The sequence below is a fragment of the Crotalus tigris genome, unplaced genomic scaffold, assembly GCF_016545835.1.
Source record: "Crotalus tigris isolate CLP2741 ecotype Arizona unplaced genomic scaffold, ASM1654583v1 scf7180000018371.15429387391:27106975, whole genome shotgun sequence".
Lineage (NCBI taxonomy): Eukaryota > Metazoa > Chordata > Lepidosauria > Squamata > Viperidae > Crotalus > Crotalus tigris.
The window spans coordinates 25755244-25772763 of NW_024096970.1; the positions used below are offsets into that span (position 1 = coordinate 25755244).

Below are 17520 nucleotides of genomic sequence, written 5' to 3' on the forward strand. Positions count from 1 at the left end.
GGTTGTTCCACTGATTAATTGTTGTAACTGTCGGGAAATTTCTCCTTAGATCTAGGTTGCTTCTCTCTTTGGTTAGTTTACATCCATTGCTTCTTGTCCTGCTTTCAGGTGCTTTGGAGAATAGTTTGACTCCCTCTTCTTTGTGGCAACCCCTGAGATATTGGAACACTGCTATCATGTCACCCCTCGTCATTCTCTTCATTAAACTAGACATACCCAATTCCAATAACCATTCCTTATATGTTTTAGCCTCCAGTCCCCTGATCATCTTTGTTGCTCTTCTCTGTGATGCTCCACTTCTAAAATTTAGAGCATATTGGCTGCAGATAACAGTATAAAGACATGGACAGAGAGCCAGTTTGGTATAGTGATTAAAGTAACAGGCTAGAAGCTGGCTGACTATGAATTCTAATCCCACCTTAGGTACAAATCTAGCTGGGTGACCTTGGGCCAGTCACTTTCTTTCAGACGTAGAAGGAGGCTATGGCAAACCACTTCTGAAAAACCTTGCAAGAAAACTCCAGGGATTTGTCCAGGCAGTCTCTGAGAATTGGATACGATTTAATTTAAAAAATGGGCATATTCAGGAGCCCCTCTTATCAAATTAATAAGATTAAATTGGAGCATGTCACTTCCACAAGGCAAAGCTTCAGAATTAGACATATTAGGTACCATCTGATAAAACATGATTTTAGATAAGTATAGCACAAAAATTAATTTGGTTTTGAATTTTAAAAAAGCAGGGGAAACAATTATAATGAATCCATGTTTGCTGTCAAAAAGGAAATAGTACATACTGACTTATAAAGATGAAGCCATCCGCATTTAATTTAGTCAGAAAACTAAGTGTATAAACTGAGCTGCCATTCTGGTAATATACTTTTTAAAAATTATTTGTGAGGTGGAGAGATCTATTCTATTCTGTTCTGTTCTATTATACATAAATAAAATTTAAATATTGCATTTAGAGAAATGCTTACAGAAATGTTTGATTTTATTTTAGAGGCACTAGATGGTGCTGTGATACAATTGCAGTGGAATCTTCAGTCTTATGCACAGCTATAGATAACTTCTTGTGGATAAAAAAGACATTATTTTCTGCAGATGATCCACTTTCTGCAGAAAGTGCATGATCATATGCTTTATTTGCAAGAAACAGAATGCTAAACCAGGTCATTTATTCTGAATTTGTTCTTTTGATTAAATCCCACACCCCAAATTTGAAATTTTCCTTCATACCAGGGTCCAAATGACATTAATTTAACATACAAATACAACTCTTGAATTAAACATACTTTTAGTATTAATAATAATTTAATTTTTCAATATTCTGCAGATGTGCAGAACACCTAACAATCCCACTTTCTGACTTAAGAAACTGAGGATCACTTCTCAATGTTAATCTAGGACAGAGGAGCAGAAACTTCCAATGACACTGGTTAAGCATCTTTAATCCATCTACATTCTTAAATGTTTCCTTTTCCTTTTCCTTTGCTTCCCTTGCTGAAGTTTATATTATACTTCATATAAAATAAAATATTGAAGTATATATAAAGACTATTTCTCTGCCAGGTTGAATATGGATGCTCTTTGTAGCCAGTGGCTGTGTTCTGTTTTTTGTTTTCTGCAAAATGGAGTTCAGTACTATATTAATATAGCAATAGCACTTAAGACTTATATCCCACTTCACAGTGCTTTACAATTCTCTCTGAGTGGTTTACAGAGTCAGCATATTGCTCCCAACAATCTGGATTCTCATTTTACCGACCTTGGAAGGATGGAAGGCTGAGTCAACCTTGAACTGATGAGAATTGAACTGATAAACTAGTGGCAGCCAGCAGTCAGCAGAAGTAGCCTGCAGTACTGCATTCTAACCACTGCACCACCACGGCTCTTTATAATAAAGCTTTATTCAGAACAGCTTACATCCTGCAATGATACTTCTAACACCATCAAGCATCAACATCTGCCTATCCCAAGTCCTTGGGAAGGACTTGATAGGTGGATAAAAATGACAAATCCAGTCTAAACATCTGGCTGGCTACGTGTGAAACCATAATAACAATCATAATAAAAGAAGGTGAAGATTTGATTTTGTCAGCTCAACAAGCTATTTGAACTAATGGAAATCAAAGCTAGAATTGAAAAATCATCAAATGATTCAGAATGCAGATTGTGCAAAGAAGTCAAAGAAACAGTAGATCAAATAAACAGTAGATTAGTTTATGCAATAAGATCACACAAACTGATTATAAACAATAATATAACACAGTCATTAGAATGATTCATTGTAAAACATCTGTAAAAACTATTATGTGCCAATAATGAAAATTCGTGGAAACCAGGATGAAAAAAGTATTTGAAATGAGCAAGTTAAAATATTATGGGATTATGTAATATCACAGAGTTAACAATTGTTGATGAGAAAGATAAAAAAAAGTCTGTATAGTGAACGTGGCAGTGTCAAGGGACAGCAGAATAGAAAAGAAAGAACTGGAGAAAATCACAAAATATAAAGACTTGCAAATAAAAGTGACTTTTTTTTTTTTGCATTGTCGGAGCTGGGGTGGGTGTGGCCTCTGTATGATGCAACCGGCCCGCGAGCCAGCAGTTTGACACCCCTGGTCTAGTCTCTTCTTAAAAACCTCCAGTGATGGAGCACCCACGATTTTTGAAGGCAAGCTGTTCCACTGGTTAACTGTCCTCACTCTTAGCAAGTTTCTCCTTAATTCCAGGTTGCTTTTCTCTTTGATCAGTTTCCAACCATTGTTTCTTGTCTTTCCCTCTGGTGCTTTGGAGAATAGTTTGATGCCCTCTTCTTTGTGGCAGCCCCTCAAATACTGGAATACTGCTATAATATCACCCTGTTTCTTCTTATCATTTAGACTAGCCAAACCCAAGTCCTATAGCCATTCTTCATATGTTTTAGGCCTTTGATCATTTTAGTTGCTCTTCTCTGAACTTTTTCCGAGATCTCAACATCTTTTTTGTAGTATGGTGACCAAAATTGGTTGCAGTATTCCTGGTGTGGTCTTACTAGGGTTTTATAAAGGGGTACTAATACTTCACGTGATCTTGATTCTATGCCTCTGTTTGTACAACCCAGGGTTGTATTAGCCTTTTTGGCTGCTGCTGCACACTGCTGGCTCATTGTCAAGTGATTATCCACTCGGACTCCAAGGTCCCTCTCACAGTTGCTGTTTTTGAGCCAGGTCTCGCCTAATCTGTACTTAAATCTTTGATTTTTCCTGCCTAAATGTAAAACTTTGCTTTTCTTCACACTAAAATTCATTTTGTTGGATAGGGCCCATTGTTCAAGTTTGTCAAGATCTTTTTTGATCCTGAGCTTGTCTTTTAGAGTGTTGGCTATTCCTGCCAGTTTGGTGCCCTCGGCAAATTTGATGAGTTCCTCTTCTAAGTCATTTATGAAGATATTGAAGAGTACTGGCCCTAAGACAGAGCCTTGTGGTGCCCCACTGCTTACTTCTCTCCATGTGGATGTAGTACCACTGAGCACTACTCACTGAGTACGATTTGTCAGCCATCTGATGGTATGTTGTCTAGCCCACCTTTTTCTAGCTTACTAAGCAGCAGGTTGTGGTCTACTTTGAAGAATAATCCAAATATGTGAAGCTAATAAATTTGTTTCTCCGAACACACTATCATTTGTAATCTCTTGCCTCCAGTATATGCATCCTTAAAAAGGATTATCTGTCCACAGATACTTTCCTTAGTTATCCCTGCTTTAATCTCCAAAGCTCAACTGCTGGCTAAGATTTGCCAACTATTTTATAGATTAGCCTGTAGAAGAAAAAAATTACCATACGCTTATGCACATACAGTGGCTTTCAGCAGCCTCATGTATTAACTAGGACAACATTCAGCTTTAGGCTATATAGCAAAGGGTGAGGAAGAGAGAAGGATATTGGTTACAAATGCTAAATTGCATAGGGAAATTGGGGTCTGAGAAATATTGACAAAAATAATAACTACAGCTATGTATGAGCAAAAGGAGGGAAATGCTATATTGTATCTATGGTTTCATAATACCTTTAAAAATCTAATTTGCAAAGATTTTCCCAAAGGAAACAGTTACTAATCCAAATGTACAATCATATGCTCTGATTTATTTTCTTGTTACCACTTATAGACACCACCTTTTATCAGAGGCTTCCGCATTTCAGAGAGCTTTTCTGGGTTTTTATAGATACCGACTTTGACTACTTTAATTCAAACTCGGCATATCACTGAGAACCTTAGTAGATAGTCAGTTCAGATATATGTTGTTTTGCTGGTAGAAACATATTTTAGACATTTCTACTGACATACCAGTGTTTTAGCATTATCCAAAAGAGCACAGAGTGAGTTAGTCTAATGCAGCATCCTTGCTTTCCCGCAGTGCATCTGCTTTGTCATACAACTCGTTATGAAGCAGCTTCAGAAAGGAAAAATACCCTTTTATCTTTGCCAGCACTCTGGCAGTTGTTTCAGAGGTTGCAAACATACTCTAGCTACAGACTTACTGTATTTAAGACTGACAGCAGAAGTGTTCCAACATAATAAGGCAATGTTTCTGCTTTTTCTCTTCAAGAATTATTATCGTTATGAGGATGTCTAACATTGATTACATAATTGTACACAACCAAAACAGCCTCAATGATATCTAGTTCTTTGAGCTTTGTTATGTAGATCGAGAACTACCAGAAGTACAGGCAGGATTTCGAAGAGGCAGAGGAACTAGAGATCAAATTGCCAACATACGCTGGATCATGGAGAAAGCTAGGGAGTTCCAGAAAAACATCTACTTCTGCTTCATTGACTATGCAAAACCTTTGATTGTGTGGATCACAACAAATTGTGGCAAGTTCTTAAAGAGATGGGAGTACCAGACCATCTCATTTGTCTCTTGAGAAACCTATATGCGGGTCAAGAAGCAACAGTGAGAACTGGACACGGAACCACTGATTGGTTCAAAATTGGAAAAGGAGTCCGGCAAGGCTGTATACTATCACCCTGCCTATTTAACTTATATGCAAAGCACATCATGAGAAAGACAGGGCTAGATGAATCAAAAGTTGGAATTAAGATTGCTGGGAGAAATATCAACAACCTAAGATATGCAGATGATACCACTCTAATGGCAGAAAGTGAAGAGGAACTAAAGAGCCTCTTGATGCGGGTGAAGAAAGAGAGTGCAAAAGTTGGCTTGAAACTCAACATTAAGAAAACCAAAATCATGGCATCCGGCCCTCTAAATTCCTGGCAAATAGATGGGGAAGAAATGGAGGTAGTGACAGATTTTATTTTTCTGGGCTCCAAGATCACCTCAGATGGGGACTGCAGCCAAGAAATTAAAAGACGCTTGCTCCTGGGAAGGAAAGCTATGGCAAATCTAGAACGCGTACTAAAAAGCAGAGACATCACCCTGCCAACAAAAGTGCGTACAGTCCAGGCCATGGTTTGCCCAGTTGCAATGTATGGCTGGGAAAGTTGGACCATAAGAAAGGCTGAGCGCCAAAGAATGGAGGCCTTTGGACTATGGTGCTGGAGAAGACTCCTGCGAGTCCCTTGGACTGCAAGGCGTTCAAACCGGTCAGTCCTAGAAGAGATCAACCCTGACTGCTCTTTAGAAGGCCAAATCCTGAAGTTGAAACTCAAATACTTTGGCCACCTAATGAGAAGGAAGGACTCACTGGAAAAGGGCCTAATGCTGGGAAAGATTGAGGGCAATAGAAGAAGGGGACGACAGAGAATGAGATGGCTGGATGGAGTCACTGAAGCAGTAGGTGTGAACTTAAATGGATTCCAGAAGATGGTAGAGGACAGGAAGACCTGGAGGAACGTTGTCCATGGGGTCGCGATGGGTCGAACACGACTTCTCAACTAACAACAACAACATGATGTGATTTATTTAAAAAAAACCTTATTGTAGTAAAATTCAGGTCAATTAACTCTAGTTTAATTGTTATGCCATTCTCCTATGTCCTATTTTATGTTTTTTTAATTTTCTTGGTTTTATAGATAAAAGTTAATTTGTATTTTTACTGCACATCTCTCAGAGTATCTTATAAGCAAAGTGTGCAATTTATAAATTTAAGCAGACAAAATAGATGGGAGAATTCCAGGAGGTACCACATACCTGGGCTAGACAATAAAATTCCATATTCTTCTGGGCTTAAATATCTACATTTTTAGAAGTGCTGGTGATGGAGCAATTGGGAGCAATGAAACAGCCTGCAGTGTAGTTCATCAGGAGTGAGACTAAATATCCCTAACTACCACTGCTCCTCTATCTCTTCCTCCTGTTCTGTGAAAAATAATTCCAATTGTCATATAGTATAAAGACAAAATTTTCTATGGCAAGAATCAAAACAGTTGTTTAAGAAACAATTTTTCATGAGAGTACACTAGGCTGAGAAAGAATCAACCTGTCCCACTTATACCAAAGACCTGATCTGGAGGAAGAGGAGGAAGAAGGAATGACAGTGATATAAGACTTTTTTTTTTTGTCCTCAGACTCTAAGGAAAGAAAGTGAAACAAATAGCAGTAATATATTGAGCCTATCAAAGCCCATGCTAGACAAACCATTGATATGACTCAGTTTTGGACAACTTTGAATATTAATATTTATAAGTAGAAAATGATAGTAACTATATTATTCTATTTATGCCAAAAGCTTCAAAGTAATTTTGTGCCACAGAGCCTTACACCATTTCTCTGTAGTTCAGTGGTTCTCAACCTTTTTAATGCCGCGACCCCCCCAACCGGTCGTAAGTCGAGGACTACTCAACCGGTCGTAAGTCGAGGACTACTCAACTGGTGCAGCACCGTTTGCAGAATGGGACTTTTGGCAGGCTCAGCAGGGCAGAGACAGCCTGGACAATTCCTATTGGCTTTTGAAAGCCAATAGAATTAGACTCTATTCAAGAAAGTCTGTTCCATTGGCTTTCAAAAGCCAATAGAATAAAAGGGAGTAGCACAGCTAAGGAAAAGAGGAAAAAAATGGCAGATTGCGTTATTTGGCGACCCCCGTGAAATGGTCATTCGACCCCAAATGGGGTCCCGACCCACAGGTTGAGAACCATTGCTGTAGTTCTATATTCTAGTGAGGATTGCAAATTTAATCAGTTAAACTACAGATTTAAATCCTACATCATTATTTCTATCAAGGAGCACAGTGGCTCACAAGGTTAAAAAACTGGGCTGCCAATCAGCTGATTTGCATTCAAAACCCAGCTGCTGCCATGGGACAAGGTGAGCTCTCATCACTAGCTCCAGCTCCTGCCAACCTAGCAATTCAAAAGTGGGCGAGTACCACTTAGGTGGGCAAGTTAATGGGGGCATGAAAGGAGCCACCAATTGGGCATTCCCTGGACAACAGCAATGTCACTATTGAATTCCTTCAATGTGGAAGTACTTTGGTAATAATTTATCCTGTAATAATTTCAAGCAAGAATTTGCTTTTTTACTTCAGTTTATGACTTTATAGAACTGTAGTATAGTACTATAGTACTGTTCATTATTTTTTAAAGTTTTTAACAGAACATAAGAGTATTTTTTGAAATAGATCCAGAATTTTAAGATGTCATCTGTCCTCAATCAATCACATTTTTATTACAGTTAAAGACCAGCATAAGATCGTCCTTATGTTGGTCTTTGTCATCCGACACCTATTCCACAGCATTTCCCAAATATACCTGACTATTCTACCTCTGTTGTAAAGCCATGAAAGCCGATAAAGCCATGAAAGCTCACACCTGGCCCATCACAACACCCTCATTTGAAACACCCATATCTGAAGCCCTTATAAACAGAAGAACACTGACACCGCATAAACTCCACTGAAGATGTTACCTAGCCTAGTAATGAAATGTTTGGAAACCAACCCACATGCTTGGAGAATGAACTTTCACCTTCCTGCTTCACCCAAGCTAGGGTCTCCCAGGTCCAAGTCCAACACTTATACCACACTGGCTCAAAAATAAAATAAAAATATAATTAAAAAATTAATTAGAAATGCAATATCACCTTTTTTAAAAGAATCACTTAACTTTGGTAGTGTATTTGATTGCAACTCATGCCTTGGTAGATAAGCAGTTTTGATTTCACTCTTGTTTTTCAAGGTGATGCTAAGGCAGGAATTTAGTTCATGAAAAATTCACATTGAGGAATGCTGTATATTGTTATTTATTATGTTACTTATTTCAATTGCATACCATCCTGGAACCCTTGGATGTACCACATCTTGTGTGACAATAAAAATATGTCCTTGGCTTTATAGATCAAAGAATCTCAGAATGATTAGCTATCTTAATAATATGAAGCAATTATAGTTATTACTTATTGCACAATAAGTAATCTGTACTACACTGTAGAACAAGAGTTTTGCATAAAGATCTGCTGCTTGAGTAAGCTGGAAAAAAAATCTCACATTCAACATTATACACACTGATAAGCTGATTCCCCGTTCAGTAAATCAGTGATCCATGAAAGCTAAAAGAGCTGGAACAAAATTGAAACATTCTTTTCACTACTGCCTAATAGAGGACAACATGGGAAGGATATTTATTTATTTTTATTTATTTATTAAATGTATTGTCCATCTTACCACAAAGTAATTCTGGGAGGCTGATATACTTATCAGATGCCCCGATATTCAAACTTTATGTATCTAATCCTATGTAGGTCTATCAGAAACAATGGTTAATAGGTTCAGAGAAGTATAAGGATTCCAGCTTTGATCTACTTACCAACCTATGAAGTAATTTACATTTGTGTGACTGTACACAAAAGTAGCTAATGTTTCTCATGCAATTCAGCAAGGCTGAACAAAAGAAATGGGAGTGGCAATGGAAATCTGCCCTTTGTTACACCACAAATATTGCAGTGATATAGACTTACAGTGATACTACAGTATAATATATTTAACATATTGTTTAATTCAGTTTTGCACCTAAAAAGCAAATAAACTTTTGAAGTGTGGTACAGTGATGAAAACAGATATTCTATCCAATAAACATATAGAAGAGTCTAGGGGGGGGGGCTTTATCACTCTTTACAATGATGTTCCATATCATTGCACCATAAATTGTAGTCAACTGTGTCCATTTACCAAAGGAAAATACATTGCTAGCAGATTCCTGTTTCTCTTTTCCATTTCCTTGTTTCCCAAATCTGTTACAGAGGTTTGATAAGGCAGACATGGGTGCTATGGATCAAGAACAACAAGAAGAAGCTTTACTTCTAGAACAGACATGTCAAACTCGTGACGTCGCGCAACTATCGGAAGAGTTTTGCTATTGCCGGCAAGGGATAGGCGCGGCTTCCGCATGAGGCGTCCAGCCCACGGGTCGGCAGTTTGACACCCCTGTTCTAGAACATATTCCACTTACACAGTTTTGGGTATATCTCTGGAACCTTTATCCTAGAGACAACATTTTCACGCTCTATTTGTATAATACAAATGCAATAACCTCCTGGGTACTGTGCTAATTGAAAACAACCTATAGATTTATTATCTCCTTTTATTGTGGGCTGCTAATGGTTGTTTGAAATATTGCAATAAGAGCTATTTATAATTTGTTGGAATTTTGCTGTTTTAAAATTAGTTTAAGCTTGATTAAATCACAGTTAGTTTTTAATCTAGCCTACATGCTTATTATTGTCCTTTTAGAATCTGGTCGTCAACATGACAACAACAGATGAAACAGGTCACTAATCCAAACAAAGTTTCACAACACTGCATTAAGGCATCTATGGGGCCTTTTTAGGAAACAATGCCATAAGGCTTCTGGGATTGCTTTCCTTGACATTAATCCCACTGAATATAATTCAGCCAACAAATTACACCACGCCTCTGCCTGAGAAGGCTTCCCAGAATAGTTTCCAAAGTAACACAAGCAAACATGAGAAAATGAGGTGTAGGTCCAGAAAGTTCATTGACATTACTTGAGAAATGAATAGATTTAAAACAACTCTTCAGGTTATAGTTAATGCAAAGATAGTTCCTTAGTGCTCAGATTTGGTTTGCATAAATTTAGTTGCTCTTTGTGTGAATTCCTTTACAGATTTGCAAGGCAATTCCAGTTCTCTATTTAGTACTTAATATTGGATGTCCATAATTAGTTTCCCCACTTATTCACTATTGATTAATATGACATTCCAACTCCCTATTTGCCACTGCTAATCCCCCAACACCATTTGGGTGATTTTTTTTTCTTACTAGCACTTGTGCAGCTTGGTTGTGAGTTTATTTTGCACTCTGCTAACTTCAGCTCATATAGCAAAACTATCAGGAAATATCAAGACATTATTGTATACAGTCTCACCTACATATCAGAAGGAATGACTTCAGAGATCTGCAACTTAGAATAGTATAAAGCAATTAGAGTATTAAGTGTATATTGACATTCCCAAGTACACGGTTCCTAAAATTTAAGACATAAAAACATGTTTGATACTTACCTGCCTTTTCAGTATCACACAACTAATTTTTAAATAAGGCAGCAGAATTCTTAGTTTACTTTCCTTCAAAGCCTTTGTCACACAGATAAAATTTATATATATAAAAGTCTATTGTAGTTACGTATATTATATACTGTATATAAGAATTGTAATATGACACAGTAAAGTCATTCAATATCTTAGAGCAACCATTCACAATTCTATTTCAGTCCAGACAGTAAAATTATGAAATCATTGCACACTCTCTCCCACTGCCTACTGAACAGAGCACAGTGAAATCTGGAAGTTACGAGAGGAGAGGAGAGGAGAGGAGAGGAGAGGAGAGGAGAGGAGAAGAAGAAATTTCTGATTTGATTTTTTTCACACAGGCTATGTCAAAAAGGACAATCTCCAGAAAGGAAGAAAGCAAGAGATGATGGAAAGAGTCCTACAGTCACATATTCCCCCCCCCCCACCATTAAGGGTGCACTACTGTGATTGGCAGATAATTCTCCCACTACCTGGAGCTAGGCTGAGCAAGGAGGGCAACAAAGCCAGAAAATTCAACCAATTCAGTTATAGATAGACTGTAATGTGTTGAGTAAAGTCTGTGAATTAACATGCTGAGAACTAGGTTAGCTGGCCACTTGGCCAGCAGGCCAGACTTTCTGTCTGCAGACTACTTGTTATGCATTTAAGCGGGGGAATACTGTGCTCCTATTGGCTGCCGCCTTTAGGCTGAGTGTATAAGTAGGGGTGGAGCAAATGGTTGTTAGTTTTTTGTTTTGACTTTGCAATAAAGAGAGTTGTGTTTCACCTACTGCCTCTTCAATGCTGCATCGAACAGAAAACGTAACATAGACCATCTACAGTATCTATAATTTAGATAATTTCATTCCCACCATGGATCGGAACAAAAGCAAGAGAGACAGGATAGGGATTGGAAATGGGGACAGCACATTTCATGCCATTATTGTTCTCTGTCAACTCAAGGACCTATGGAAAGCAATTTAACTCAGCTGTGGCGAAACCCCTGCCATCAGCTATTATGACAGTAATATACAACCAAGTGTTTCCATTAGTTAATGTAGAGAAATGCTTCATTCCTAAACACTAGTCATTCTACTGCAACCAGTGTCCTGCCCAAATGCTTACATATTTCTTCTTTGTTAACTATATATCTGGAAGAGATAAAAGTAGTGGACAACACCTGGTTCTGATGATAATTCATCATGTTAGTCCTTTGTATTGCTTAATACTCCCATATCTGCTCTATTCCTCCCCTGCAGCCCAAAAATGACTGAACTCAAAAGATGAGGGACATTCTTGTTCAAAAATAAAGGATTTTACACAATCTATAATCTGTTCTGCTCTCCTACCATATGTCTCAAGGTAGGAAAACAGAAGACAGTCTGCTATCCAACTTCCTCTTTGACTGTTCTCTTGTATTCCTCAAGGGCATATGAGCCGAGGTGGCCCAGCAGTTAGAGTGCAGTACTGCAGGCCACTTTAGCTGACTGTGATCAGCAGGTCAGCGGTTCAAATCTCACCGGCTCAAGGTTGACTCAGCCTTCCATCCTTCCGGGGTAGGTAAAATGAGGACCCAGATTGTTGGGGGCAATGTAAATATATATATACATTGCTTACTGGTGTACACCGCTTAGAGAGTGCTTGCACTTAAAACGGTATATAAGTCTCATAAATAAATAAATAATAAATAAACTGCAAGATTAGGTTTATTCTTCAAATAAAATGAGTGCAGTTGTGGACTTTTCAAACACCCTTTTTAGACAGCATGCTATTAAAACCTGTTGGTTGATCCTAAAAGTGGCAGCTCTGAGCAGGCCTTGAATGTGTTACTTAATGTGCACTTTTGTCTTCAATCGTGTAGATAGGTCAAAGCTCTTTAAGGAGCATCTGTTTCTCTCTCAGTCTGGCAGGTATTCATGAATAGAAGATTGAAGGTTCATGCTAGCAGCTTGGACCACTAGAAATACCCAAGGTGATGAAGCTGCATAACCCTAGTTGCAAGCTGCCTGTTAAAGAAGGAATAAAAATGATAAGGAGTCAGGGGCAGATAGACAAGACAGTATGGTGTCTTTAATACATAAAGCCTAGGTGAGGCTGTTGGGCATCTGCTGGTTCTGATACAGCACCACCAAACAGGATTACAACCAGGATGAAGCAATTAGATAATACACTTGGAGTCATATTTTGCCATATAATTTTGGGGAATTGCTATCTTTGGGGTTGCATTGCTCCCCAGACAGACCTGGTGCATAATTGGGGGTTCTCCTGCTTGAGGAGCAGATGGCAGTCATGCCAGGGGGGCCTTTGCACAATGCTTATTATGCACCAGTTACAGCCATTCCTGGACCAACAGGCCCTTCCACCAGGCCCAAGACCAGCAAAATCCAGTCATGTTCAATCCTTTATCTAATAGACAGAATCTTGCCAAACTAAAGCTATAACTGTCTAAACCTACTAGATATATCCTGAGAGATTCTAGGAAGGGGCTACCTTGAATCTCTCTCCCCCTCCTTCTCCATTCAGCTCAGGATTGCACAGTCTCTTCAACCAGGTTCTCTCTGGGAAAACTCTCTGTTGTCAAAAGTCTCCACCTCTGCTCCTCCAGGTGCACATTCCATCACACTTTCTCATAGTCATCCATGGCCTAGTCATTTCCTGTTTGGACTATTGTAATGCTTCCTTCAAGGGACTGCCCTTGAAGAGTATCTAGAAAGCTTCAGTCACTCAAAATGCAGCAACCTGCATAGTTTTGCACAAGCCTGAATTTGTGAATGTGTCATCTCTTTTGCGGGAGCTGCATTAGCTGCCAATTTGCTTTTGGATGCAATTCAAGGTACTGGCTATCACCTTTAAAGTCCTACATAGCTTAGAGTCAGGTTATTTGAAGGACTGCCTTTCCTCAGTACATCTATCCAGCCAGTGGTGGGATTCAAATATGTGAATAACCAGTTCTGTGTGGATGCCGCTTCCATAAGTCCATTCTGGGCCTGGGCAACAAAAAATTGGCTACCGGTTCTGTCGAAGTGGTATGAACTGGTTGAATCCCACCACTCTATCCAGCCCACCAGAGCAGAAAGGCTGGGCTTGTTGCAGGTCCCATCTGTTAAGGAAATACATCTGTTGGGACCAAGAAAAAGGCTCTTCTCTGACATGGGGGGAGAAGAGGGATTGGGGTTTTAAAGTGTGATTATTCATTGCTGTTTGCCCTCCAGAGTCACTGTTGTGAATTGGGAAATCATATAAATATGTTTAATAAATAAATAAGTAAAACCATTGATAAAATTGGACAATAGTTCCTGCAGAAAAAGATAAACTGTATACAATCATCCCAGAAGGAGATATTGGTTGTTTCACATTTCCATAATGTGTGTGTTTGTGTGTGTTTGTGTGTGTGTGTGTGTGTGTGTGTGGTGAGGCAAGACTAGGAGACATTATTTCATGGTTATATGGTCCAGTCCTAAGGGACAGGCCCTCCCCCTTACAAATAAATTGGCTTCTTCCCTAATGTCAGATGAAATTCTTCCAAACAGCATTTGGTAGCGGTGGTAAATAATGATGATGATGATTTTGCCATCTTTATTATTTTTTATTGTTACGATTGTCATAAGATTGGTTGCTAATATTCTGTCAATTACTATAAGTTTAGATTTAAATAATTAATCTAATGTACCGTATTATCAATGGATGTTTTAATTTTATTTGTCTTGTGAATGTTCTAATTATCAGTTTTAAATTGCTGCTGATTTCACGTTATAGAAATATAGTAACTATAGAAATAAAATTAAACAACAACATTACATAATGTTGCGGAAGCCTTAATGTGGTTTTGTATTTTGGGTTCTAGGTTTAAAATGAGTAAGTTTCTTTTGTTGTTGTTGTTGCTGTTTTGTTTTCTCTTTTATATATAATATTTGAGTATTGTTTAAAGTTAGTAAAATATCCAAATCAGGGAATGTGTTTTCTCCCTTTACGGTTAAAAAAAAAAAAACCTGAAATTATATAGGGGATTCCTTTAATATGAATTATGATAAAGATTAATGAGTCAATAGAGGTATATATTATTCCCCACAGCAAAGAGTAGCAGAGATGGTCAAACTGATTCTTTTGTCCAAAGAAGAAAATATATTTAATCTTGTTTCTGTTTTGAAATTGCTTCCAGGCTGTGCTTGTAATGAAAAAGAAAAATGAAATTTTGATTTTGTTTTTGCTAATTAGATGGGTTTATTGCTATAGAAATGGTTTGTACATATTGTCGTGTAAAAGGAAAAAGTTGTGATTGTAATTTGATATTTTTTATTGTGCTAAAGAAAGTTGGAAGTTGGTGCCTTTTCTTTTCTCTCTTTACACTGTCTTTTTTTCTTTTCCTTTCCCTTTTCTAGTCTTCTATTACTTTTTTGAATTTCTCTTTGTATTTTATACTTTGAGAAAACAATAAAACAAAAAAGAAATAAAATTAAACAATGAAACAGCCACTGTACTTTCAAACATTTTCTCCTCTCACATAGCAACCTGCAGATGATCAGTCTCTGCCAAGCATTACAGAAAGAGAGCCAGCAGAGAGCAGCATTGAATCTTACTTTCAGTTGTACCAAATGCACATCCACATGCTTGCTGTCCAGATCCTGCTGCACCGAGTAAGTCAAATCCCGCACTCTTTCTGAGGTCATCCGAAGCCACGTCTCAATCTCAGGCAAGTGGAGAACAATCTTCCAGTCCGCAACTGTGTGGAGCGGGGGAGGCTTTTCGTACTGTTGTTCGGAATCAAAATCTTCCTTACCATCTTGCTCAGTTGTAGGAGTCGTATTGATGATCATGGGGGATACATCGGTAGTAACTGCATTCAGTTCTTGTGGAAGGATGGGGGAAAGAGCTACTTCCATGGCTGGTGTCAGAAGTTCTAGATCATGCTTCTTGACAAAACAGCTGCACATATGGAAGAGGAAAGGGGCAAATGTTTTAAAAAAACAGAACTTGGAATAAAACATCCACCCATTCATAACAATTGAAATACTGCATGTTTAGACCTATATTGAATTCTGTCTATTTGTTAATAGCACTGGGAGCAGGTTGAACTTGTTTGCAACTAACCAATTTAAAATTCGGTCTAAGCATACCCAAATTCAAATCTAAACCATTGCCACTTGTACGTGTAAGAAGGTTAATAGCAAAACAGACCTAGCGTGGTTTCTTATGATTAGGATGATAGACAGCAACTAGGAAGCTCCCCAAATGATGGTTTATTAATCATAATCAATTAACAGCCTCCAGTTTCTGAAACTACTCTATTCAGGGTTTACTTATATATTTAAAACTGTATGTTCATAAGAGGTAGAAATTAGCAGGGAAAAAGAAAGAGTTAATGTAAGTTAAGCTCAATTAATAATTATTAATCAATAATTGAAAACTATTATTATTTGTGTGGACACTGAAAAATGTAAGAAATCTAAGGAATTAAAGAACCAAAATGCAATATTAAAATGTTTGTAGTTTATTTTCCAAAGCCAAAAATTAGCCTGTGGCTTAGCAAAACATGTAAGAAGAGTTCTGATGGATCAAACAAGCTTTAGCAACAGAAGCCTCTTGCTTCTCACAGCTCTAAGCCAAATGTACAAGTATCCCAGGTTAATCTATAGGACCTCCAAGAAGAAAGATCAGCTAATAAATGATTAACAAGATCTTTCTTTGCCTGGACAGCCATTACTGGTAAGAGGTGTCAACACTGAACCAAATATAATTGATATAAGTAATTTCACACCAATAGCTTTTTTAAAAAAGAATTTTATTTCATTTATTAGGGAACTTTAATCTTCGCCTAATTAGCAAAAAAAATGGAATATACTGATAACTACAAAACTGGGGAGGGGATCCTATCTGCATTCACTGCCAGACTTTATGACTGCAAATAATTGTCAGACACAAAATGTGTATATACAATTAAAATGACAAGTAATTTCTTATAACTATTTTATTGTATGATCAGTTTTTATACTTGGGTTTGAGAAGATACTCCCATTATTATTTGCTCTGCTTCCCAAATGCCAAGAGTTGATAAAATAGGCAATAATTAAAGCAGCAGAAAAAAGGAAGGAAAGAAAACTAAGCTAAAGCACACCTGCACTTTGATAAGTAATCTACCTTGAACTCACTTATATACTTCAGGCAACATTGGTGAAAGAGAAATGGGGTGAACATTGCTCCCTAAAATCCCACATGTGTCTGCAACTCCCCAATATTTATCAGGCAAGATAAATATTATAATAACAGCACATCTTTTAAAAAGAGGAAATGTTACATGGAGAAATTATTATGATTATGTTGCATTAGAAATAATTATAAATGATTATGATTATTATTATGCCTAGTTGATTAGAAAGTTGCTTAGCAAAATCAAAACCCCTTTATGAGTCACCAAGCTACAAAAGGAAAAACAGATGCTGTGCCCTTCTTAGATTTATTGTTATTCTTCAATCTAAGCTAGGAAAACCTTATCTTTCTCTCCTGGTGTCCACAAGTGTTCTGCTTGGCAAAGCAAGACAACTGACAGGCTACCTCTGCATCATCCAATTTAAAAAAAAAATGTTGAGATAGCTGGCTTGTGAACCCTTTTTTGAAAAGAGTCAAGGTCTTGCAGAGAGCAAGTCAGATAAATAATTAAAACATCATCAAAGACTTTCTAAAAAGGAGAGTTTTTCCCCAACAAAGCTATTGTAAACCTTTCACTGTGATATAGTTCCAGCTGCTATATGTAATGTTAAATACAAAGCAAGCAACCATTCAACAGGAGTATTCAGTCCTTTCTGCCATCTACCTAATGCACTATTATCTCTTGCAGCTAAATGGATTGAACGATCCATATTGCTCAGCTAAAAAGCTTCCTACTCTAAATTAGAAGTTTGTTGATTGGATTCAGCATTTGATAAAAGGCAACCTCAAAAGTATCTATATACTGTATATTTTGAAGCATTGTTGAACTCTGGACATTTTCATAATGACATCAATGAGCACTACCACTAAAATCATATTGAATAAAGCAAATTATCATCTCA

General features: G+C 37.6%; 1 protein-coding gene across 6 annotated transcripts in view; it reads right to left on the bottom strand.

The window, feature by feature from the left end:
* AKAP6 (A-kinase anchoring protein 6) overlaps window positions 1-17520 on the bottom strand; it is a 288472-nt gene that overhangs the window by 236486 nt on the left and 34466 nt on the right. For 5 of the 6 annotated variants that reach the window (XM_039351877.1, XM_039351874.1, XM_039351875.1 and 2 more), the window contains one exon: window positions 15052-15397. In XM_039351877.1, coding sequence (XP_039207811.1) covers window positions 15052-15354 — 303 coding nt within the window. In that variant the 5' untranslated portion in view covers window positions 15355-15397. Of the gene's footprint in view, window positions 1-15051; window positions 15398-17520 lie in introns of those variants that run through there. The other variant, XM_039351878.1, reaches the window with a different exon arrangement.